The sequence below is a fragment of the Antechinus flavipes genome, chromosome X (genome assembly GCF_016432865.1).
Source record: "Antechinus flavipes isolate AdamAnt ecotype Samford, QLD, Australia chromosome X, AdamAnt_v2, whole genome shotgun sequence".
NCBI classification, from domain to species: Eukaryota; Metazoa; Chordata; class Mammalia; order Dasyuromorphia; family Dasyuridae; genus Antechinus; species Antechinus flavipes.
The window spans coordinates 82,014,717-82,040,007 of NC_067404.1; the positions used below are offsets into that span (position 1 = coordinate 82,014,717).

Genomic DNA, 25,291 nt, shown 5'->3' on the forward strand with positions numbered 1-25,291 from the left:
TGGGCTGTCAGGCTGGGCATGGAGGGTATGGACCCAAAGGGACTCTGCCTGTGTGGAGGGATCCCACAACAGGACAGTAGAAAGAGGCCAGGAGCTGGGAGAAGGGAAGAAAGCAGCAGTTCAGGGGTGAGGTTGTGGCGGCACCTTGAGAAGGCCTCGGGGAGGGACTACACTGTCATAATGGGGGCACACAGAACGGGGATAGTTCAGTTTATGTCATTCAGTCGCGTCTGTCTCAGTAACCTTGTGGGCCCTAGCACGCCAGTGTTGGCCGTGAGGTTTTCTGGGCAGAGATACTGGAGTGGTTGGCCATTTCTTGCCCAGCTCACCTTACAGATGAAGAAATTGAGGCAGATGGCATCAAGTGACATGCCCAGGGTCACCCAGCTAAGAAGCATCTGGGGCCAGATTTGAGCTCAGTAAGATAAGTGTTTCTGACTCCAGGCTGAGCATTTAACTAACCTGAGCAGGAAGAGACTGGAAGCCTTGGAAACTAGCTAGGAGACTAGTACGTCAGTGTGGGTGAGAGGTGTCCAGGGCCTGCTCTAAGGTGGAAGCCATGAGTGGAGACGGGGTCGGATGCCATCCAAAGGGCAAGGTTTGGGTGTGGGGACTAATAAGGAAGACAGAGACAAACGAGCAAAAGCTTTTGAGCCTGAGACACTGGCAGGACAGGGCCCAGCTGAAGGAAGAAGGTGGCAGGGTCAGGTTGGACCAGACTGAGTCTGAGATGATGGCAGCCCATTTGGAGGGGCCACATCCCGAAGTCTGTTGGCCATAGGAGCCTCGACTGGTGTGGGAGGGGGTGTGGACATGTGCAGGAGCAGCTATAGGTATGGATGTGGCCATTTAGTATTTTGTTTCCATTAAATACTCAAGTTCAGAAAGAGGGGTGAGCTCCAAGAGGTTGGGCATCTCCCCCCACCTGCTTCCTCCACCCCGTGCCCGGCACAGTGCACAGCACTCACAGTTCTTAATAAATGTTGGTGGGACCTGGAAAAACAGAAGGGAACTGCCAGCCTATCCAAGCTCTTCTGTGGCGGCAGGAGAGCATTTTACTGAGGGGAAGAGGGGTCCCCAGGCTCCGGTACTGGAGCTGTTCTAGTTCTACCTGTTCTGTTTCAGGTGGACAAAGTCGAGTCCTTCAAATACAGTCAGAGTACCAAGGACAGTCTCCACGCCAAGTACAACACCAACACCTGCGCCACCGTGGTAGGAGATGATCAATGGGGCCACTTGCAGCTGGACGCCACCTCCGTGTTCCTGCTCTTCCTGGCCCAAATGACAGCCTCAGGTGAGTCAGTGTGCAGCCAGAAGCCTTGGTCTCACCCACTCGGCTGGTCCCCAAGAGATGAGACAGTGCTAAAAGAAACTGCTTTCCGTGTCCCCCCTCCCACCCACCCCCGGGCTGAGGAGAGGGATTGCCCACGGTCCCGAGCACCTGGCCTCCCAGGGCTGTCAGGAGGCCCCAGTGCCGAGGGGGAAGGAGCTGTAGCGATGGCCCTCCATTGTGTTGGCTGCCCAGGCAGTGGGGATTGGACTCAGGAAAATCCCCCAGAAAAGGGGCTTCTTGTATTTTCATGTGATCATAATTCAGCTTTATGCTTTAGGGTTAAAGCTCCTTCCCCTTTTTGTAGAAGAAGCCTCCTCTTCTGCTCTGGTACTGGGGCTGGCGCTGGGCCTGGCATTGGGCCTGAGCTGGCTTCCCGGGTGTTTTAAAGGAGAGTCATCAGATTCTATGGGCCCCATGTCAGAAAATGGTACAAGAAAGTCCTTATTCATCTTTATTCACCATCAACTCATGTAGGATTGGGGAGCACAAAACTAAAGCTAAAAGGCACTGCCAGGGCATTGACTCAGTGTGATGGTGAACCCATTATAGGGAAAAGAACCTTGGAGGTGACTTAAACAACCCTATTTTTTCTTTTTCTTCCTTCCTCCCTTCCTCCCTCCCTTCCTTTCTTTTTTTAGTGGGGGCCTTTTTTAGATTTAGAAGTGAATAAGCATCTGAGGATACCCCCGCGGACACAGTGTTTGACCTGGAGTCAGGAAGAATTTAGTCCAAATTCAGTCCAAATTCTACCCCAGATGCTTAGTGGCTGGGTGACCCTGGGCAAGTCATCTGGCCTCTGCCTCAGTTTCCTCAACTGTAACATGAGGATAATAACAGTACCTACCTCCTAGGATATCTTGTGAGGATAAAAAATGAGATAACATACAAAAAGAACACTTTGTAACCCTGCAGGTGGAAATAGTAACACTCATTATTGTTGTCATCTTCACCAGAGCCACAGACAGGTTGTTTTGTTTCATGTCATAGATCATAGAATTGGGAGAGGCTGTAGAGAGCATTTTACAGAGGAGGAAACTGAGGCCCGGGAAAAGGAGGCAATTTTAACTGTAGCAACAAGCTCACGTATTCCGAATATTTTCCCTTGCTGAGAAAGATGTGTGTATATATAATTAATGTTTTTAGCTAAACCCACTCTAGGATTTTAATAATAACTGTGAAATGGCTTTATTTTTAGGAAACTATTTGTAAGATATTCACACAAAGACACTTGGTGGGCATGAGGATGAGAAAGGCTGTGGTTTCTCAAGTGGATTTCTTAACTTCCTGGTGTGGGCAAGAGAGACTGCAATTCTAACTATAATGAGTAGCTAAGTTCTTGGAAGTTGCCTGAGGCTCAGAGAGGTGGATAAGGTGATGCGAGAAGGCTGGGCCTGTTCTATTATTATTTGCCATTTTCTCCAATAAGGAAAATAATCTTTGGACTAGAAGATTAGATTGTAAGCTCCTTGCAGGCAGGGACTGGACTTTGTCTTTTTGTAGCCTCAGTGCTTAGCATGATGTCTGGCAGTAGGTGCTTAGTAAAAGCTGATTGATTGGTGTACAAAGAGGTAGTGAGAGAGCTTCTGTGAGCAGAACCATGATGTCATTTTACGTGGCAACAACAAAATTATGTGATGATCAATTCTGATGGATGGGGTTCTTTTCAACAATGAGGTGATCCAGGCTGATTCCAATAGACGTGATGGAGAGAGCCATCTGCATCGAAGGAGAGGACTGTGGGAACTGAGTGTGGGTCACAACAGAGTATTTTCACCTGTTTTGTTGTTGGTTGTTTGCTTGCATTTTGTTTTCTTTCTCATTTTTTCTTTTTTTGATCTGATTTGTCTTGTGCAGCATGATAAATGTAGAAATATATAAAGATTGCATATGTTTAACATAAACATTAACACTAAAATAAAAAGCAAGCAAACACCACCATCACTCAAAAAAAGGTGAAAATACTATGCTGTGATCCACATTCAATTCCAACAGCCTGCTCTCTGGGTGCAGATGGCTCTCGCCATCCCAAGTCTATTAAAATTGGCCTGAATCACCCCATTGTTGAGAAGAGCCAAGTCCATCACAGTTGATCATCACATAATCTTGCCACCATGTACAATGATCTCCTGGTTCTGCTCATTTCACTCAGCCTCAGTTCCTGTCAGTCTCTCCAGGCTTCTGTGAAATCCTCATGTTGGTCGTTTCTTACAGAACAATAATATTCCATAACATTCGAATGTTATGGAATATTATTGTTCTGTAAGAAATGACCGGCAGGATGAATACAGAGAGGCTTGGAGAGACTGACAGAACTGAGGCTAAGTGAAATGAACAGAACCAGGAGATCGTTATACACTTCAACAACAGTATTGTATGAGGATGTATTCTGATGGAGGTGGATTTCTTTGACAAAGAGACCTAACTCAGTTTCAATTGATAAATGATGGACAGAAGCAGCTACACCCAAAGAAAGAACACTGGGAAACGAATGTGAACTATCTGCATTTTGTTTTTCTTCCCGGGTTATTTTTACCTTCTGAATCCAATTCTCCCTGTGCAACAAGAGAACTGTTCGGTTCTGCACACATATATTGTATCTAGGATATACTGCAACATATCTAACATATATAGGACTGCTTGCCATCTAGGGGAGGGGGTGGAGGGAGGGAGGGGAAAAATCGGAACAGAAGTGAGTGCAAGGGATAATGTAAAAAAATTACCCTGGCATGGGTTCTGTCAATATAAAGTTATTATAAAATAAAATATAAAAAAAATTCATATACCATAATTTATTCAACCATTCCCCAACTGGTGGACAGCCACTCAATTTTAAAAAAAAATATTTAAAAGCGTATAACATACTTGTTGCCTTCTTGAACAGAATATATTGAATACTGTGTGACAGTCAAGATGTCATGTTTGTGAACTGAAAACAGAGAGAGACAGAGATAGAATATGCTTCAATCTGTATTCAGATTGGAAACTGAGTGGCTGCCCATCAATTAGAGAATGGCTGAATAAATTGTGGTATATGGATGTTATGGAATATTATTGTTCTGTAAGAAATGACCAACAGGATGATTTCAGAGAGGCCTGGAGAGACTTACATGAACTGATGCTAAGGGAAATGAGCAGGACCAGGAGATCATTATTTAGTTCAATAACAATACTATATGATGATCAATTCTGATGGACGTGACCCTCTTCAACAATGAGATGAACCAAAACAGTTCTAACAGAGCAGTAATGAACTGAACCAGTTACATACACCCAGCAAAAGAACTCTATGAACCACTATGTAGAATTCCCAGTCCCTCTGTTTTTGTCCACCTGCATTTTTGATTTCCTTCACAGGCTAATTGTACACTATTTCAGAGTCCAATTCTTTGTGTACAGAAAAATAACCATTTGGACATGTATGCATATATTGTATTTGACTTATACTTTAACATATTTAACATGTATTGGTCAACCTGCCATCTGGGGAAGGGAGGGAAAAAGTGGAACAAAAGGTTTGGCAATTGTCAATGCTGAAAAATTACCCATGCATATATCTTGTAAATTAAGAGCTATATAATAAAAAAAAGAATTTTAAAAAAATCTGTATTCAGACACAATCAGTTCCTTCTCTGGGTATGAATAGGATTTTTCCTCATTAAGTCCTTCAGAGTAGTTGTGGATCATTGTACTACTTTGAATAGTAATGTCATTTATAGCTGGTCATCCCAGAACGTGGCTATTCCTTTGTATGTAGTACATTTCACATTTCATTTTGCTTGAGTTCATGGAGGACTTTTCAGGTTTTTCTGAGAGCATCCTGCTTATCATTTCCCATAGAACAATAATCATGACAATCACAAACCACAATTTATTCAGCCATTCCCCAATTAATGGGTGTCCCTTCAATTGCCAATTTTTTGCCCTAAGAAGAGAGTTGCTACAAATATTTTGTATTTTCTTTTTTTAAAATCTCTTTTGATATAAATGCATAGTGGTAGTATTGTTAGGTCAAAGGATATGCATGAACTTACAGTTCTTTAGGCATAGATCATATGTTGTGATCATTTATCAATTGGGGCATGGTAGAGCCCCATTTTCTATGAAAAACTTTCCCTAATCCCTGAGTGCTGGTGCCATTCTTCTTCCTTCCCTGCCCCTTTCTCTCCCTCCTTCCCTGCCTGTTTCCTTGCTTCCCTCCTTCTTTCTCTCCCTCCTTCCCGCCCCTTTCCATCCTTCCCTGCCCCTTTCTTTTTCTCCCTCTCTCCCTGCCTCCCTCCCTCCTTACCTCCTTCTCTTCCTCCCAGATTACCTTATATTTAACTATAGGGCAGTTGCTGGGATTTATTGTTTTACAATTTCTACTGCCTCCACTTCCATGTGTATATGCTGTCTCTCCTGATAGACTCTATGCTCTGTGGGGGCAGAGATTTTTGTCGTTGTGTCTCTACATCCCCAGTGCCCAACACTTAGTAAGCCCTTACTGATTACTCGTTCGCTTGGTGTTCCTCTGGGTCAAGGCCCCGTGGCCGGTGAAGGATATTTGTTCCCTCGGGTGTCAGGGTCCGCCTCTAGCCTCCTTCCCCTCATGCTTCCCTGTTTCTAAGCTCCTTTTGACCTGCCGGTCCCCTTGAGTTTAAGAGCCAAGCAGTGACTCAGGGACAACAGTAACCCTTGTTAAGCTTGTTAAGTCTGGAATTTTCCCTGATCACCCAGTTTGAAATTGGGGGCTCTCGACTTGTCTTGCCTGAAGTATAAGCCATGTGATCGGATTCAGAGAGTTCCTTTGGGCCTGGTTGGTGGTGACGTCCCTACTGGCAGTGACCGCCACCGGTGGGGGCTTATTTTCCCTGATGAGTTAAGATAACCCTGCGTAGAAGCCCTTACTGCTCACCTACTGTGTTCGAAGCTGTCCAGCCCAGCCAAGAATTCTGAGAAATGCCCTGTCTGCTTTGCCTTTCAGTGTTTTTCAGGCCCAAGCTGAGGGGGGCCGGAATCCTCCCCTAAGTTAGAGGGCTTCTCCTGTTTAAAAAAAAAAAGGCAGCCTGTTATTATTAGAGCAGATGTGCAGTTGGGTGGTGTGGTGGGTAGAGCATCGTCCTTGGAGTAAAGGCGGCCTGGCTTGCATTCCTCTCTGGGATGCTTGTGGTCCCTCATATTGGAGAACCGGTTGATTTTTCCCTGTCTCTTCACCTCTCAGGCAGAGGGGAAGGTGTGCAGGGGTGATGGGGGGAGAGATGGCCTCTGAGGTCCCTCCCGGCTCCGGGTCTGCCGGGAACCTGCAAGTCCATGATGAGAAGTGCTTTGTGATCAGTGTTTAACCTGCTCTCTTTATTCTATTCTGTTCCCAGGGCTCCACATCATTCACAGCCTAGATGAGGTCAATTTCATACAGAATCTTGTGTTTTACATCGAGTCTGCTTATAAAACAGCTGTAAGTAGCCCTCTGGGAGTAGGCTTGGCGGCCCGGAGATGGACCCCTATCCTGCTGCTGACCCGGGGTAGGGATGGCCCCCCGCGTCTCCAGGGGCTCCGCCACGGTGGCCGAGCATTGCCCTTCCTGCCAAACTGGCGAGCTTTCAGGCCTAAACCTGGCGTCGAGCGGCCTGCTGGGTTTCGGAGGGCCGGAGAGCTTTATCACTAATAATGTGGCCACCTTCCCCATGACAGCCCAGGAAATAGCTCAGTTGTTTTTGCCAAGTGCAACTAAGCCCTTTGCGACTGTAAGCATATAGTAGGCTGAGCTCTTGTGGGCTGCCAGGGGCCCCCGGGGCAAGGTCACGTTGAAATCTCAGAGCTGGGCATTGCTGGGACACAGCCGGCTCTCTGCTGGTTCCTTCTTTTGCTCTGCTGGGCCCCTGGTAGCTCCTAGGGTGGTTTGCTTCCAGCCATCCTCCCAATATGTGGCCCAGGGTACGTGGCTCACAGAGACTTGGTCAGGGTTCTGCTGACCGGGCTGGCCTTCTTCTGGCAGGATTTTGGCATATGGGAACGTGGTGATAAGACCAACCAGGGCATATCGGAACTGAATGCGAGCTCTGTCGGGATGGCCAAGGTAAGTCACTCTGACTGTTAAAAAAAAAAAAAAAAAAACTGTACAAAGCTCGTCTTCCTTGGAGCCGCGTCCCATTGGCTCACCTTGTGCACCAGGCCTGACCCAGGTTGTAGACTCAGAGAATTATAGGAGACAACCCACAGCTGACCAAGAAGCTTCTCTCCAGGATCTGTGGCAAGGGGCACCTGACTTGTCAGTGCTCAGCAGGAATTTGATGTACCGTGGTGAGAGCTTTTCATTTGGTGGCAGTGGATTGGGGACGAATCCTGGTTCTCCCCCTCACCAGCTAGCCTACTACTTGTACCACTACCAGAAGCTACTACTAGTGTAGCCCTGTGGGCATCTTTTACTGCTAGGGACCTCAGTTTCCTCCTCTGTTAAATGAGGGAGTTGGGACTTGACAATCTCAGAGGTCCCTTCCAGTTCTCAATCTGGGACTTGCTGCCTTCTCACACTGATTCTTATCCATTGCTGGGCAGCCCAGATTGGTAGGAAGCTCCTCATAGGACCAGTGGGTAATGGATCTCAAGCTGAAAGGAGCACTCAAGGTTCCCCCTGTGGCGGCCCCTTCTGGATCCTCAAAACTGCCCACGTGGGTCACAGACAAACCCGAGGGACAAATATATACAGGGAAGCAGGACAGATCCACACAGAAGTGCAGACAGTGAGCGGGGCCTTCAGATAGATGGGGAGACACATCAATTATTAAGGAGACAGACACGACATGGACGGAAGATGGCAGAGGACGGGGTGGACAGGGCCATAGAGGGATAGGGGACACAGAGACAGATGGAGGGTCTGGGTACAGACAGAGGTAGGGGACACAGAGGGACCACTCAATGGCACATGGGTGAATACACAGACGTGGTGCCATACAGATGTACAAGAACATGGCAGACAGCAGAGAGAGATGGGGGACCCGGAAGTGGGGACAGCCAGGGAGGAGCAGGGATGAGATGTGGACAGCCAGAAGATAGATAGATGGAGGACAAAAAAGAGGCACATTGTGGCCAGTTACATGGGAGCACATGTTGCTGGGAACATAGCACGGGGGCATGAGGGACACAGGACGAAGTAGACCTAAAGGGGAGCACGATGCAGGTTTGCAAGACACACAAACTACTGGGGTGAAGCACATGAGTGGGCTCCTGGGACTCGTTCTCATTTCTCTGTGGGTGGTTCTCTGGTCTGGTGGTCCAGGACTAACCTCTTTCCTGAGCTCTGGCCCTGAATTGCCAACTACCTTTTGGCCCTCTCGAAGTGGCGCCTCATAGCACGGAGCCCACTGTCTCTAGCCCCGCATCTCCAGTCTGCCATTAAACGTTTCCTGCCGGCGCTCCCAGAGGCACCTGGAGCCGGACTCATCCAAAGCAGAACTCTGCCCTCTTCCAAACTGCCATCTTTTGGCCGAGAGCTCTGCCATTCTGTCCCTCTTTGCCTTTTCCTATGTACTTCCCACGTGCCCTTTCTCTTCTTTCATGCTCTTACTCTTCTTGAGGCTTGTCATCTCGATTCACCTGGAATATTGTGGTGGCCTCTGGTGGCCTCCGCATCCCTCCAGGCCAGCCAGCACTCAGCTGCTAAAGTCATGTTCCCCAAGTGCATGTCTGACCACGTTACCCTTCTCCCTCTTGTTCGCTGAGTGTCAGTGGCTCCCTATTACCTCCAGGGATCCAATATTACCTTCTGTTTGCCATTGAACATTCTTCAAAACCCAGCTCCTGCCTATCTAACTTTCTTGCCTTTGAGTTGCCGGTTCATACCCCGGCTTTCAGCCACTCAAACCTTGTTCCTCACACACGACATCCCACTTTCCCAACTCCACACTTTTGCCCTGGCTGCCTCTCGTGCCTGGAGCACTGTTCCTCTTCACTCTACGCCTTGGAATCCCTGCTCTCCTTCAGCATCATTTTCTTCGCCTCCAGCTGCTCAGCCTCCAGCCTAAAACTGCCTGGCCTCCATTTTGCATATATTTTCGTTCTCCTTCTTGTACATAGTATTTTATTTTTCCATTAAATGTCAAGAGTTTTCAGCATTCGCTTTTCTAAAGTTTTGAGTTCCAGATTTTTTTCTTGCCCCCGTCCCCAAGACATAGGTCATATGTGTCACTACTTCCTTGTTCATCCGTGTGTAGGCCGTTCTCTCATTAGAAGGTCAATCCCGGCACACAATAAGTGCTTAATAAATGCTTGTTGTTGATTGACGGATTCATCAAGCCACCTAGTTCTAGAGGCTTCCCTACAAAGAAGGCCCCAAACCTCTCTGAACCTTCTTCCATGTGCATGCCCAAAGGAAGGCACCAGAAGCCTTGTTGAGGACACAGCTGTCGCCAACCTCGTCACAGACTGCAGGCGGCTCGTGATGTGGACCAGCCCATCAGCCTCCTCCACAGACACATGGGCAGAGGATGCAGAAACATGGGAAAGCTGCCCAGGCCCCAGAGCTCCCCAAAGACACTGCCAGGGATCTCCTCCAACTCATTCTCTCTGGCAGACCTGCGGTGTGCTGGTGGGCCAACCCAAGCTTCTGGCTACCCCTGAGGTGACACTAGAAGCTGCTGGGAAGCCCTTGGGCTTCCTGGGGTTGGCTGGGTTAGGTAGGGCCCATGTCTGTGTGGCACGCCAAGCCAAGGAGTGCCTGGGGCCCCCTTGTGGGGTACCTAATGACTGTCTAGCCCAGCCAGAGCTCCACTTGAATTTCCCCTTTGATATAGTAATGTTTTTTATCTTTTTTCAGAGGCCTATAAAGTAATAGCATTGTTCGCTCCCTGCTTCACTAGATGCCTTCTCTGGTGCAGCATGCGGGGGGGATGTGGAAGAGGGGCTCACATCAGGTGCAGTCATGGCTTGTCCCGCACGGTCCGGCCACAGAGAAAGGCCAGAGCGTTTTCGAGATGCTGCTGTCTGTACCCAGGCGATGTCCGGGACGGTGGGGGCAGAGACGAAGTAGACATGCGGGTGCTCAGGTGTTTGTTTGTCTCTTTGCTTACTGCTCACAGGCGGCCCTGGAAGCCTTGGATGAGCTGGACCTGTTTGGCATGAAGGGGGGGCCCCAATCTGTAATCCACGTCTTGTCGGATGAGGTCCAGCACTGCCAGGTAAGGGAATAGACGCTCAGCTTTGTTCTGCCCTGCATTGAATCATACCACCTGCTCAGACCACTGGGCCTCGGATATAGGGGGTGGGCCCGTTCCCCTCCAGAAGACCGGCCGCCATCTTGGGGCAACTCAGCCCCTAAGCTAACTGAGAGCCGCCTTCCCAAAGCCTTTCCTTTTCTAAATCTGCAGAGTTGGCAGAATAGGAGTATGTGCTGAGCCGCCCTTGGTGGCCCCAAAGCCAAGCAGAGAAGATGATCCTGGCAGAGTGTTCACAGTCAGGCTAGGATTGCTGTACGGCTTGGGGTGTTCAGGGCCCTCTGCCGGGACAGGGAATTTGGCTCTTTTGGATGCCGCCCAGTGAGAACTTCGAAACATGATGTGGAATATCGTCTGGGGATCGAGTCTGTGGCTCGTGGCGTCTACATTGACCTTTGAGGTTATTAAAAAAAAGTCTTTGCCTGTTTGGGAGAAGGCCCATGTGAGGCGCCGGCAGCCACAGTCTCACGGAGACGTGCTCGGCAGCTATGGTTTCCCTTGTCTAAGCAGGTTCCCAGTTGTTTGAACAGTTGCTCATGAGCTAATGGGGCTTGAGGGCTCTGTGTCCATTAGTGGCAGGCAAAGAAAGTGACGTGAGTACAAAGGGTGACTTCTATGGCGAGTGGAGGTCCCAGTCTGTCCCTTCATTCTGAAATCATCGGGCCTGGAACTTATTCTTAACCGCCTTGTACCCCGGCCTGGGGTAGACTAGACTGTGAGCCAGCATGGACATGTTTGGGAGCAGAGGTTGCTGAGTCTGACCAGACTTGCCAGTGGAGGCACACCAGGCCCCTCAGCTGGTTGAGCCCTCCCCGGCGGGCCTTCAGAGGACCGCGCTTTGGAGTGAACCCTCCAAAGAAAACTGGCTTGTTGGATGGGTCCTAAAGACTTGCCTGATGGAGCCCTTCCTTTCCTCTCACACAGTCCATCCTCCATTCCATGCTGCCCCGGGCCTCGATGTCCAAAGAGGTGGATGCCAGTGTCCTTTCGGTGATTTCCTTCCCAGCATTTGCGGTAGAGGACAGCCAGCTGGTGGAGATTACGAAGCAAGAAATAGTTACCAAGCTTCAGGTGAGTCATTGTCCGGCCCCTTCTCCCATTCAGGGTGCCAGCCAAAATCTGTGGTGCCAGCTGTCGGTCTGCTTCAGACTCGGTGGGTACCAGCCTAGCAGCTCTTTTATAAGGTGGGACCAGTGGCAGACACACTCCCCTCTTAGCAGAAAGGTGGTGGGCTCCAAGAGCAGAATGTCCCATACGTCAGACACAGCCTTCCCTGCCCGACTTTCTTTTTAGCAAGGGACCATTCAGTGTGGAGCCTCTGGTGGGCTGTCATGCAATCAATAAAACTGAAAAACAATAGGATTCTGGGATGAAACCCTAAAAGAGAGCTCAGCTTATCTGGTCCAGAAAACCAAAGAGGTCACATTGAGTGGCAAGTGGTACAGTGAGCATTTGCACCCACATCCTTTGGTCCCAAGTCCAAGGCCCTTTCATTGAACGTTCCCATCGGACGTCACTGAGGCAGCTGGGGAGCACGATGTGTGAGCACTGGACTTTGAGATGCAAAGCTCTAAATTCACATCCAGCCTCAGACTCACCTACTAACTGTGGGACCCTGGGCAACTTATTTCACTGCCTTCTGCCTCAGTTTCCCCATTTGTAAAATGGGGATAATAATAGTATTTAGCTTCAATGATTGTGGTGAGGATCCAGTGAGATAATATTTGCAGAGCACTTAGCCCAGTGCCTGGCACGTTATAGATGTTTAACAAATAATTGTTCCATACCAGGCCTAATCATGATGCCCAATTAAGTAGGTACTGATAGATTGGGGATGAGGCTGGATGAAGATTGGTTGGTATCCATGATCCTAGCATGAATAGGATGGGCAAACAGGAAAGGCCCTGAAGGTCACAGAAAGGATGAAGGGGCAGGGGCTTGGTCTCACTGGGCTCTTTGAACCTTCTGGCCAGACACAGGGTCCACTCTTTGATCATACCAAAATCACCAGCTTGGTGTTGGGGCCAAGTGTGCGGAGTTGCGTGTTTCTGCAACTTGAGCTTTCCCCAGTTATTCTGATGCGGGCTTGTGCCCAGGACTCGGCTGGCACATTCTGTTTCCCTCTGGGTCTGCAGAGGGCCCCAGGAATCTGATGCTCTCTTTTCCTCATCCCTACACCCAGGGTCGTTATGGCTGCTGTCGCTTTCTCCGAGATGGGTACAAAACCCCCAAAGAGGTAAGTTTCTTTCCGCCCGCCCTCCCCCAACCCCACCTGAGGCTGGCAGAAGTTGGCCAGGGGCAGGATTTGGGGCACGTTTCAGCTGAGCTTTCTCCCCTAGGTCACATGCAGCTCTGATTTTTGCCCGAGTTCACAGACTAAAAACTTGATTGGGCTTTTCTTGGATTTGGCCACCAGCAGTGTCAGGCCCCCTGGCTTGGTGACTGGCGTCTAAAAGAGGCAGGGAGCGCCAGGCAGCGGAAAGCTGGCTGTGTGCATCGAAGCCTCCAGAGTTCTATTCCATTGGCCTCAAAGAGTTGAACTAGTTCTAGAGAGAAGCCAGGACCCCATCTGAAGGGCTGAGGGTATCGGGGGCCGAGCCAGGGTATGCTTCCAGGCAATGCTCAGTGTCTTCAGGCTCAAGGCTCTGCTACCTTTTTCAAATTGGGGACGGCCTGGAGACGTGACCTGAACTCTTCAGAGATGTGTGCCCTCTCCCTGCTGCCCCCTTGCCAGCTGTCTTCCAGCTTGTCTCCATCACCACATTCAGTGCCCTTCCTGAAGTTGCCCAACTCCCGCTAGCTTGATGACTCTAACCCTCAGTTCCTCATTGTGCCCTTTCACCTCTGAATCTGGGATCTCTGTACCATGTCACACCGTTCATCCTCCCACCCTCCCTTTGGTTTCGAGGACAGTGCACTCATTTTCTCTGCCAGCTGACATACCAGTGAGACCTTTGCTTGCCCTGGTATTAATTCTTCCCTGTTCCCTGATACCACTTTGGGGTGGGGGCAGTGGTGGTAACAGTAATGGAATCTTCCCAGAATCCTCTTCTTAATGTTCTGTCCTTCCTCCACAGTCCTTCCCTCAGAGAGCTACAGCTGGTGTCAGGGCTGTTCCATCAGAATCCCCATTTCCTGTCCTGACCTCTCTCCCCTACTCCAATTCTGCCTTTTCAGTGGCCTCACAGACACTTTCACTTAGATGTCCTGAAGCTCACCAACTTTTCCACCTGCACTCACTTCCCTCCTCACCTTTGCTGTTTTTCTGAGTGCTCCCTCAGCGTGGCCGCTTCCCAGGTGTCCCCTCAGCATGGCCACTCCCCAAGTGGAGTTAACTTTGCTTCCTTGCTAGAATGCTTCGGGGAGGACACAGACGGGAGACCCGGCCACCACAATATTAATGCTGGGGCCATACTGTGCTCCACGACTGCCTCCTTTATCAGCCACATCTGAACTGATATGTAGGGAGCACTTCACAAACATGATCTGTAGGGGAAATGGTATTATTAAACCCATTTTACAAATGGGTAAACTGAGGGGTGGAGTGGCTTGTCAACGTCAGAGGCTGTAGTCAGGGCCACAATACCCATGTCCCCTAATCTTTGGCCAAAGCCCTGGTATTGGAGGGAGGGCCAGGCTGTCGGCATTCCATGACCTGTAACCTGAGCATGTCCTGGAGAACAGAAAGAGCTTCTGAAGGTTCTGGCAAGGGCACAGATGTCCCCGAGTCGGTGATGCAGCCATTATCAGCCAGCCCTTTGGTGTATTCTGTGCCCAGGTGACATAAGGACAGTCACCAGATCACCAGCCTTGCCACAAAGGGCCCCGGCTTGGCTCTCCTGCTTCCATCATGATCACTGCCACAGATGGGGTGGCCCAGGCTCTTTGGTTGGGGGGATTGTGCTTGCCAATGGGCAGTCTTAGAGTGGGAGGAAGGCTGCTGCCCGCCCAAGGGCCTTTCAGCCGTCCCTTCAGCTTTTCTGACCATCGTGACACACGACGGACCCGGGTTTTTGCAGGATCCTCATCGTCTGTACTATGAGCCAGCTGAGCTGAAGCTGTTTGAGAACATTGAGTGTGAATGGCCTTTGTTCTGGACCTACTTCATCCTGGACGGGGTCTTCAGTGGCAACGTGGAGCAGGTATGGGGGCCTCCACTCGACAGGGGCTGTAGTTTTCTCCATCAGGAGAGTCCTGGGATCCTGCTTCCCCTTCTGTCAATGACTGGACCGGGACTCTGTCTCAGTGGCAGGGTTTTGGGGATCTGGATGACCTGCCTAGAGACGTGGGGCTCACAGTGGAAAGGGATCTTAGAGATCATTGAGGCAACACCATCACACTGCAGAGGAGCCAGGGAGGCTCACGGGAGGAGAGTCACAGGTCACAGAGCCAGGAAACCCCAGGTTGCTGGTGCCACAGCCAGGCCTCGGGTGCCACAGCCAGTCTGCTTCCCACTTCATCCCAAGGTCCCTGCTCAGGTCTGATATCGCCAAGCCCCGGGGAGAGAGAAACACAGAGGAACAACTTCAGGGTTTCGCATTCGGAGGCCTGGCCGTTCCATTCCTGGCTCTGTCTTCCTTGCCACCCCAGCCTCTGCCCTTATGCTGGGGGACTCTGTGATCTCTTCAATCCCAAGACTCCCTCCTCTCTAGCTTGGCCACACCCCCAGGGCAGTCACAGCCTTGATCTCGTCAACCCCCAAGTGTTCCACTTCTCGATCGGGAACCCTGGAATTCCTTTTTCGGGTTGGACCCTTCCGTCATTCACTCTCTCCTTCTGCCTTATGATCCCCAAGCCTCTTCTTCATCCTCAACCACGACCCTCAATCCCTCCATCAGTTAGCTCTTCCCTGGGCCATCACCCTCACACTTGCTGCACTCCTCTCAGTCTCCACATATTAGTCAAACCAGTTCAACCGCACAATTCTCTACTCCTGTGGCAGTAAGCCAGTGTACGTTTCTGAAGTGCTTACTGTGTGCCCAGCACTGTACTAAGTGCTGGGCGATGAAGAAAAATATACTCACTCAGTTGTCCCATCAGCTAACGTGTCACGGTTTCCTCTCCCTCCCTCTGAGACCCTGCGTAGTCTGGCTTCTGAGGTCATCATCCAGCCGACACCAATCTCACCAACATCACCTATCATCTATTTCGAGTCTGATCTCTTGTTCAATTCCACAGCTTCCCATTTCCCAGCATACTTTGAATCCTCCCCTTCTTTCATCCAACCCCGTCACCCCTGTCCCACTGACCCTCTGCCTCAAGCTCATCCTTCCTCCAAACCATCATCTACTCAGGAGCCATGGCACTTCCTGGAAAATGGAGGTTTGACCACAGCAGCCTCCCTCTTCCCTCTTCCACCCACACTCAATCCACATGAGGGGCTCCTCATAACCTTCAGGATGAAATGGTCTCCTGTTCTCAAGAGCCCAAAATATCAAGGAGATGATGCCCCAATATGCAAGTTGGATAGAAGTGAGGGAGGCCTGGGCAAGGTTGCCAGCCTCACCTCCTCCTCCAGAGCCGAGTCTCTTGTAATAGACAATGAAAGCTTTTCTTAACTCAAGCCCTTCAAACAGTTCCCGGTCCTTCCGTGGGGACATGGTACACCTCACGTGTCTCAGATCCAGCTGCCCATCTCTGCCTTGGAACCCATGTACAATACCCGGTGCACTGATTGCCCTGGGTCTGGAGAGCTGCTCCCCAGGTCCCGTGCCTGGTGCCCCCTGCCAAGTACTGGAGGAGAGGGAAGGCCCACTGAGTTCAGTGGAGGGGGCCCTCAGCAAATATCTTCAGTTAATAATAATGATCTCCCACCAGCAATCCCTGGGGTCGTTCCCTGTTGCTGGCAATAAGCGTTGCCAGTGTTCTAGACACTCTCAGCAAACAGCCAATCCTTATCAGAATGTAGTCTGCAAGCATGTGACAACAGGTGTGGGTTCTCTGTTGATCCAGCAGCTCAAGGCTCCAAGTGCCCAGGTACGCCAGGTACCTGCTTTCCCATCCTTCTGCTGGCAGGCCCCGTTGTCTTCAGCTTTCCCATGATGTCCCCACTGTGGCTGCACAGACTCTGCTCTCACTGCTTGGCTTCCCAGCCCTTGGGCTTTGAGCCCCTCAGGTGATGGCCTGCCTGGCCCGGTCCCTTGTTCTGGCCTTGCCCCAGCAGACCCATCCTGGTTCTTTGATTCTTTTCCAACCCCCTGCCCTCAATCCAGAATGAAGCTCCTTGGCAATGGTTCCACATTGATTTAGTTCCATTTCCAGGCTCTCCCGAGAAAGGGCCCTCATGTGTCCCCATCTCGCTCTCATTTGCAGGTCCAGGAATACCGGGAAGCCCTCGAAGGGGTCCTTATCAAGGGCAAGAATGGGGTTCGCCTTCTCCCTGAGCTCTATAGTGTCCCTCCTGAAAAGGTGAGTAGAGCATAGCAATTGAAGGGAGCTGTTCCGCTGGATCGGCCTTCCTCACAATACCTGGATCTCCTGGCACTAAGACGGGCACCCGGGAATGAGCGTCTACTTTTATCATGCACAGACTTTAAGGGCAGCCACAGGACCTGAATCTGGGGTGGGCATCTATGGTAAAGCAGGTCTGAGAAGATGGCGCTGAGAAGCCACAACATTTGACAGGCACCTCTTACAAGAGGGGTTGGTGGTCTAGGCCAGGGCTGGCTGAGGACCCCTCCACATTCTGCACAGAAAATGCATGGGACCCCTTTCCCCGCAGGATCCAGCCGGGGCACCCTGAGGGGCTGAGGAAGTGCACGAAGGAGTTCTGAGATTGTCATCCCTGCATTTGGCCCCTTGGCCATTGGCCAATGGAGGAGCTCAGACCTCCCTGGATCCCAGAACTGTGGGATCGGGTCAGTCTCTGACATTTGCAATCGCTGTTCATCTGCTTTCTCGTAGGTTGACGAAGAGTACCAGCATCCTCACACCGTGGACCGAGTGCCCATGGGCAAGCTGCCTCACATGTGGGGCCAGTCCCTGTACATCCTGGGAAGCTTGATGGCCGAGGTACCAAGAGCACTGACCTCTAAGTGGCAGGCAGGCATTGGGCATGGGGTGGAACAGGGCAATGCAGGGTCACATCAAAGCAGATACCAAAGGGTGACCAGTTGGAGGAGGTGGCCACGCATAGCCAGGGCAGGCAGGATGGCTGTCTATAGACACCGAGGGAGGGATTAGCTTTGTTGGCCAAGTAGGGCAGACCCAGGAGTCACGATGGGGGAGAGTAGCACACATTAGGCTTGGGTCAGGAGAAATTTCCTGCCAGCTCTTCTGAGGTGGGAAGGGCTCCTTGGAGATGCTGAGTTTGCCCTTGGTGGAGTCTCCTGCCCACAGGCTAGGGGGATGCCCCTTACAGGAACTGGTGGGATGCTAATAGACAGTGCCATTCAGCTTTTCAGGCTTTTATTCGAGGCTCTGCAGTGGAAAGAGTCCTTCCTTGGGAAAATATTATAAAGAATAATAATGGTGATGATGATAACATGAATTTCCCCAGCATTGGAGGCTTTGCAGAGCTCTTTACAAAGCTCTCTGATCAGACCCGACCCTCCCAGCCAAGCTGGGAGTAGATATTGCTGTCATCTCCCCACTTTCAACGGGAGGTGATAACTGGCTGCTTCTTAAAGAGAAGGCTGACCGTCTTCATGGCCTCCTCCAGCCTTCCCCTGCTCTTAATCCACAGGAGCTGAGCCTGGCCCTAAGCTCTAGGGGACCTTGGCAGGCTTGAACCAGCCTCCTTTAGTTTGTCGTTAACTTTGGTGGCATCAGGGCATCTCTGGAAGGGTTGACGACCGCTGCTCATTGGGGTTACTTAGGCAAGGCTTCCCGAAGTAGCTGGGCCTTCTGTGTGAGTTAGCTGTATCCCCAATCTAAATGTGCGAGACTATCAAACTTGTCGTTTCTGCCAGAAACAATCATGAAGTATCATCTTCTCTAAAAGATAGCTTGAACCCTCCTATTGGGCCAGGAGGGTGGGTTCCTGCTTTCCCAGGACAGTGATGGTCACTCTGCCTTTCCTTTGGGATGAATATCTTTCTCCTGTCCCTTTTCTGGGTGTACCAACAAGGCCGTGCTGAATAGTTTAAGAGGATGTCTGTGGCCCATGTACCCTATCACCCCAATCTTTGGGGTCAGGTGAGCAAAGAGATGGGACTGAGGAGAACTGGAAGAGGATGGAGGAACACATTTCTTTCCCACCAATTAGATTTTTCTTTCTCTTTTAATTGTCACCTCTGAGAGTCATCCTTAAGGGATGACTAGGAATTAGAGAATAAAAAGTGGAAGAAGGGGGAGAAAATTTAGCAAAACTGAACAACAAATCAGCAAATATCCTGCACCGTATGCAAGCTTGTGCACCCACGGGCCCCATCTGCAGAGGAGTAGCAGAAAGCTAGCTGCTCTTTGGGGTCAGGTTTGCTCTTTGTCATTTCACAACATTGATTTTCTTTTTTCAAGATTTAAAAAAGTTAATTCTTATTGATAGCTTTTGTTTTTACATCACCTAAATTTCTCCCAGTATCCTTGCTTGCTACAGAAAGCCATCCTGTATAATAAAGAATTTTTTAAAAAGCTAAGAAATAGGCAGCAAAACCAATCACTATATTGAAAAAAATCAGACATCAAATGCGTCATCTGCCTCTGGGGGACTGTGGGGCTGGCACGTGGTGTGTCTGCTGCCTTCTTGGCTCCGCTTGCTTCCCTTTACCTCAGGTCCCATGTTCATCGCAGTCACCATTTCTTATAGCACAGACACATTCAATTCTAACCACATGCCATACTAGTTTAGCTCTTCCCTACTTGATAAGCATCTTTGTTTCCAGTTCTTTGCTATAACAAGAAAAGGGCTGCTATAAATATAGAAAGTAAATATAAATATGTGTTGGGGGCTTTTCTTTTTTTTCTGAGGCAATTGGGTTTAAGTGGCCTACCCAGGGTCACACAGCCAGGCAGTGTTAAGTGTCTGAGGTCAGTTTTGAACTCAGCTCCTCCTGATTTCAGGGCTGGTGCTCTAACCATGATACCAACTAGCTGCTCCTGGGGATCTTTCTTTTATCAGTTACCTGCTTGGGATATGTGCTCGGCAGTGGAAGTTTTCACCATTCTCTCAGCATGATTCCAAATGGCTTTCTAGAATGGTACTTCCACTTCCCAGCTCTACCAACAAAGCATGGGTACACTTGTAGTCTCTCCTTTTGTCATCTTCGCCAATATTCTGGCTGCCAAGTGACATGGAGCATTCTTTGGTTGTTGATACTTTGTATTTTTTTCTTTTGAGACCCATTTATTCATATCCTTTTATCACTTCGCTTTTAGTCTATTCATTTTCTATAGATTTTGGATTCTACGTCTTTGTTGGGGATATTTGATACAATTTGTTTTTGCTTTGGTTTTGTTTTTCCTCCACATTCAACTACTTCCCTTCTTGTCGCAGATGTCCTTAACTTGTTTGGGCGGCAGCTTTACAGTATAGGATAATCAAAATGATCTCTTTTCTGTCAATAAAAAGTTATTTAAAAATAAAATAAATAAATAACAAAATGATCTCTTTTAACTTTTTAATGTCCTCTCTTCTTTGCTGAAGAATCCATCTTCTACCCACAGGTATGGGTAGTATAGGATCTGCTTCTCTTCTACTCTCAAATATCCAGGTCACGTATCCATTTTGAATTTATTGTGGAATATGGGGTGAGGTATTGGCCGACGCTGAGCTTTTGCTAGCTCGTTTTCTGGTTTTGTAAGCAGTTCTTATTAAATGAGTTCTTTCCAAAATAACGTATATCAACTCTGGGTTATTGGGTTCTATGATTTCGAATTCTTCTCTGTCTAGTCTGTTCCATCGATCTCCTTCTCTATTTTTAAACTACTACCAGATGGTTTTGATGACTGCTGCTTCGTAGTATCGTTTGAGGTCTGGAAATGTTATTCCCGCTTCGTTCCTACCTTTTTCAATTTTCATTTGATTTTTGTTATGTTCTCTTGACATCCTAGAACTTTTGAGTAACAGTCCTTCAGGGGAGATGTAGTTCACTGGCCACGTGGGTCACCACAACTCCTAAGCTCAAGGTGACTTGCTGAGCGGGTGACACACCATAGAGACAAATGAGAAATCAGCAGGACAGAGGAACTGAATTCCAGAGGTTGGCTCTGGAAGCTTTGCAACCAGCGAAGACGTGTCCAGAGAAGGCTGGAGTCTGAAACAAAACTAGATTCTGGAGAAAAGAACTTGGCGGAAAGTCACGAGATCATAGGTTTGGAGTTAGAAAGATGCTGCTCTGTGCTGGGTCTGACTCAGGCCAAGGTCCTGGTGGCTACTCCTCTTTGATATGGAAACATATTCCATAATTGTGGATCCGTCAATATCTAATTAAAGTAGCGTGACATCTCCTTAGCTGGGGAAGCGTATTCCACAAGGGTGTGAATGAAGCTTCTCTCTCATTATCTCCTCCCATTATAATCGCCTATTATGACCTTCCATCCCGCCTTCCTAGAAGTGATTTCCAATGGCCTGAGCTTCAGGCATTTGAACTTTAAAATTTCGACGTCTTTTAAGGAAAAACTAGCCTGATTTCTAGGGGAAGGAAGAGGGGATTTGAGGATATTGCTCTCACCATAGGAGTTTGACAATCATCTGGTTTAGATGAAGAAACTGAGGCACAGAAAAAACCGTGACCAGGGTCACAGGGTGATAAGCAGCAGTTCTGCTTCCATGCAGGTTCTTGCTGAGGCGGATGGCCAACGCAAGCTTCTCCCCATCGGCCGGGGAAAGAGGGGAGAGTTTGTGATTGCTTTATTTCTGCTTCTTTTTCTTAGGGGTTTTTAGCACCTGGGGAAATTGATCCTCTGAATCGCAGGTTTTCAACTGTCCCCAAGCCAGATGTTGTGGTTCAAGGTAGGTATGTCTTTTCACCAAGAGCAGAAATTGTGTAGTGAACAACTTCTTGGAGGCAGAAACCTTTTGAACAGGTGTGTGTAGCATAATAGCATATGTGCATAGTGCCTGTCAAGGTTTGCTCAATGTTTTGTGTCCAGTTATCTTGCTTGATCCCCTCAGTAGCCCATGAGGTAGGTACTTTTATTACTCCTATTTTATACTATCCATATGACCCTGATTGCCTCCAAAAAATTTAATCTGCACCATAAACAATTTCTTCATCACGTTCTTAAGTCTACAAATCAACAAAACAATCACAAATCAATAATCCTAAATGCCTGGCACATAGTAAGTGCTTAAAAATGACATTAAGTTGATTCTATTTGCTGCTAATACGTGTGTGTGTGTGTGTGTGTGTGTGTGTGTGTGTGTGTGTGTGTGTGTGACTGACATTATGTCCATTCTCCCATCCCTTCCTCAAAAGTTTGATTTTGAGGTTCAGGAGGGTGGGAAAATTGTATAGGCGTCTCTTTCTGTCTTTGACTTCCTTCCGGAATAAGCCCAGTCAGTAATGGGATTGCTGGGTCAGAGAGCGGGCAGTTTGCTTACTTTTCTTACAGAATTTCACAGGGCGTTCCAGACTGGTCAGATCACTTCCTGGTTCCACCAGAAGTATACCAAGTACCCATAGCTCCTGCACCATTAACCGTTTCCACATTTAATACATTGCATGGAGTGGAGCCTCCAAGTCGTTTCAATGTGCATTTCTCATATTCTTAGAGATATGGAATACGTTTTCATGAGTCACCTAGAATTTACATTTCTTCTTTTGAAAATTGTTCCTCTCTATTAGTTTATAGCAGAATGGTTCTCAGTATTAGTTATTTGTGTCAATACCTTTTACGTTTTTGGATATTGACTTTTATTGGCGATCTTTGGCTCAGTTACTTTCTCCCGCTTCTATAGAAGCTTCTATAACTTCTATAGAAGCTTCCAATTGTTCTGCAAAGGATTTTGTCTCTTTTAATTAGCTTCCAGATACTCTTAGGAAAAAAAATCCTGCAAAGTCCTCTATGAACTCAAGCAAAATGAAATGTCCTGTATCCAAAGTAATATGTTCCCAATGTTCTGGGATGACCAGCTGTAAATTACTTTATTATTCTCAGTAGTACAATCATCTACAACTACTCTGAAGGACTCATGATGAAAAATCCTATCCCTACCCAGGGAAGGAACTGATCGAATCTGAATACAGATCAAAGCATTCTTGATGTCTCTTTCTATCTCTCTATTTTTAACTTAATTTTTCTTGAGGGTGTTTATTTTCATCAGGATAGGAGATCTGTGTTTTCTTTCACAATTTGACTTTTATGGAAATGTTTTACATCACTTCACATGTGATTTCTTAATTGTGGGTGGGGATAAGGGAGAGAACCTAGAACTCAAAAATCTTAAAAACAAATGAAAAAAAAATTTGGATATAACTGGGGGAAAATAGAAAAATATTTTTAATTTAAATAAATAAATAAATAAAGAGAAATAGCTCCCAGGGTAATTCTTCATAAGCTCTCAGTGACTGAGCCAAAAGCCGAGTCTAGGGGACTAGATAACTAGAAGTTGATCCCTTTAAAGGAAATCATTCAAAAGTGGAATTTTATGTAGATATAGAGCTTTTTAGTTTTGCTGGCAACAAATCGGAGCCTTTTCCCCAATAGATAAATGATTGAGAGACACGATTGAGCAGTTCTCAAGAGAAGAAATGCAAACTATCAACAACCATATGAAAAACTGCTCCAACTCACTAACAATAAGAAATATGCAAATTCAAGCATCTCTGAGGGTAATGCTAGTTGTTGGAGGGGCTATAGGAAGATAGGCCTGTGAAATGCTGGGAGGTGACCATAAAGTGCAAAAGACTAAAGAAGAAAACACTCTTCTCTGCATAGTCTGTTTTCTCCCTACAGTGTCCTTTCTAGCTGAGACAGAAGACATCAAGACCATCTTGAGGAACAATGGAATTGATGTGGAGACCATTGCTGAAGTGTATCCCATCAGAGTACAACCAGCCCGAATCCTCAGCCATATCTATGCCAGCCTAGGTAAGGAACTCTGCCAGCTCAGGAAGCAAGGTCCTCTGTTTCCCTGGTGCTTGACTTCGTCCTGTACCAGTATTTCACTGACCTTAAGCTGGAATTGTGGAACTGTAGACATTTAGCTTCCTTCTGCCCCCTTCTACCTCTTCCATAGCCTTAAGGAGAAGGCTTCTTTCACAAAATGGCTCACTACCTGTGGAGAGTATCACAGGTTCCTCTCACCAGATACTACAGGGCATCATTGGAGGCCAGCGAATTGAATGGCTATCCCAAGAGCCTCCTTAATGAAAGTATTGGCCCCATTTCCATTCCTGGAGGCCCTGTTCAGAGTGCCAGATGATAGTGGTGAACTCTTACTTACATAGGCAGATGGCACAGTGGATAGAGTACTGGGCCTGGTGTCATCAAGACCTGGGTTCCTCTAACCCTTAACTTTTCATCAAGTCACTTAATTGCCTTCAGCCTCAGTTTCACCAGTTACAAAATGGAGGTAATAATAGCAACGATTTCAGAGTTATTGTGAGGATGAAATGAAATAATATTTGTAAAGTCTTTGCAAACTTTAGTTCTCTATAAATGGTAACTATTGTTTTTTGTTGGAGATTTGGATTTCGTGTGGGTTGTTGGGGGGGGTGTATAAGCCTCCAAGAAATTATATTGGCTTGAAGTTTGTATTCATTTATGTCTTAGATAAACTTCTGAGGCTGCCCTTTAACTTCAAAGAACCACATGCTAGGGTCATGAAAGGATTCTTTCTTTCCTTGTTACTAAAGCAGTGGAGCAGGGAGAGTTGTGGCTCTAACTTCCTGAAAGTTTCTGCAGCAGGGCATTTGGTATATTATTGGCCATTCTTCTTGTGGATGAGATGGGGAGAGGTGGGCTATCCAGTCACTGAATTACAGAGTGAGTGTCCGGCCTCCCAGTGTAGTCATTAATGGAGCAGTCACCTTGGCAGCAGGTCTCCAGTGGAGTGTCCCAAGGATCTGAGCTTGGCTCACTGCCATTTCACATGTACTATCTGAAAATTTGAGTGGCTCAAAAAGAAAACAACTTCAAGAAGCAAGAAGAAATATTTTTTTAATGGAAAAAACCCTCAAAACAAAACAAGATGTAAGATATATATTATTGAAAACAACTGATCTGAAAACTCATCAAGGCCCAATAATCACTGATTATTATGGGATACAGCAGCTAAAACAGTATTTAGGGGAAAATATATATTTCTAAATGGTTTTGTTTTCAAAATAAAGGAAGAAAAAATCATCAAATTTAACTAGAAGAGCAACAATTAAACCCCCTCCCTCAACTAAACATCAGAGCAGAAATTAAGAATAATCAGAAAAGAGAATAACAAAATTGAAAGCAAAAAGGGAAATAAATAAACTAGATAAATAGTCTGATTTTTTAAACAGTAAAAAATTGTTCCTATCAAAATTAAACAATTCACAGAAATTGCAGAGGAAATAAAGGAGGTTATTTGAAACTCTTTTGCCATATTATATGCCAAAACCCCCAATAATTTAGATAAAATGGATGTTTCAAAAGAAAAATAAAATAATGCAGGAATTTTTTTTTGTTTGCATATAAATGTTTGTAGCGGGGCTTTGTGAGAAGAGAAGGCAGATTTTCATTGATTAAAAATATAACTTAAATAAGAAATTAAAATATAATCACAGATTAACAGAAGAAATACTTAGATAAACAAATCTATATCAAAAACAAAATGTACAAACCATAAATGAAGACTCAAAGAAAACACTTTCTGGACCAGATGGAGTTGTAAATTAACTCTATCAGACATTTAAAG

General features: G+C 47.5%; 1 protein-coding gene across 2 annotated transcripts in view; it reads left to right on the plus strand.

Annotated features, from left to right (window-relative positions):
* Positions 1 to 25,291, plus strand: part of PHKA1 (phosphorylase kinase regulatory subunit alpha 1) — a 62,140-nt gene that overhangs the window by 5,599 nt on the left and 31,250 nt on the right. For both annotated transcript variants that reach the window (XM_051968647.1, XM_051968648.1), the window contains exons 4-14: positions 1,126 to 1,294; positions 6,682 to 6,764; positions 7,305 to 7,385; positions 10,384 to 10,482; positions 11,443 to 11,589; positions 12,701 to 12,754; positions 14,538 to 14,660; positions 16,831 to 16,926; positions 17,422 to 17,529; positions 21,331 to 21,409; positions 23,356 to 23,490. In XM_051968647.1, coding sequence (XP_051824607.1) covers positions 1,126 to 1,294; positions 6,682 to 6,764; positions 7,305 to 7,385; positions 10,384 to 10,482; positions 11,443 to 11,589; positions 12,701 to 12,754; positions 14,538 to 14,660; positions 16,831 to 16,926; positions 17,422 to 17,529; positions 21,331 to 21,409; positions 23,356 to 23,490 — 1,174 coding nt within the window. The remainder of the gene's footprint in view (positions 1 to 1,125; positions 1,295 to 6,681; positions 6,765 to 7,304; positions 7,386 to 10,383; positions 10,483 to 11,442; positions 11,590 to 12,700; positions 12,755 to 14,537; positions 14,661 to 16,830; positions 16,927 to 17,421; positions 17,530 to 21,330; positions 21,410 to 23,355; positions 23,491 to 25,291) is intronic.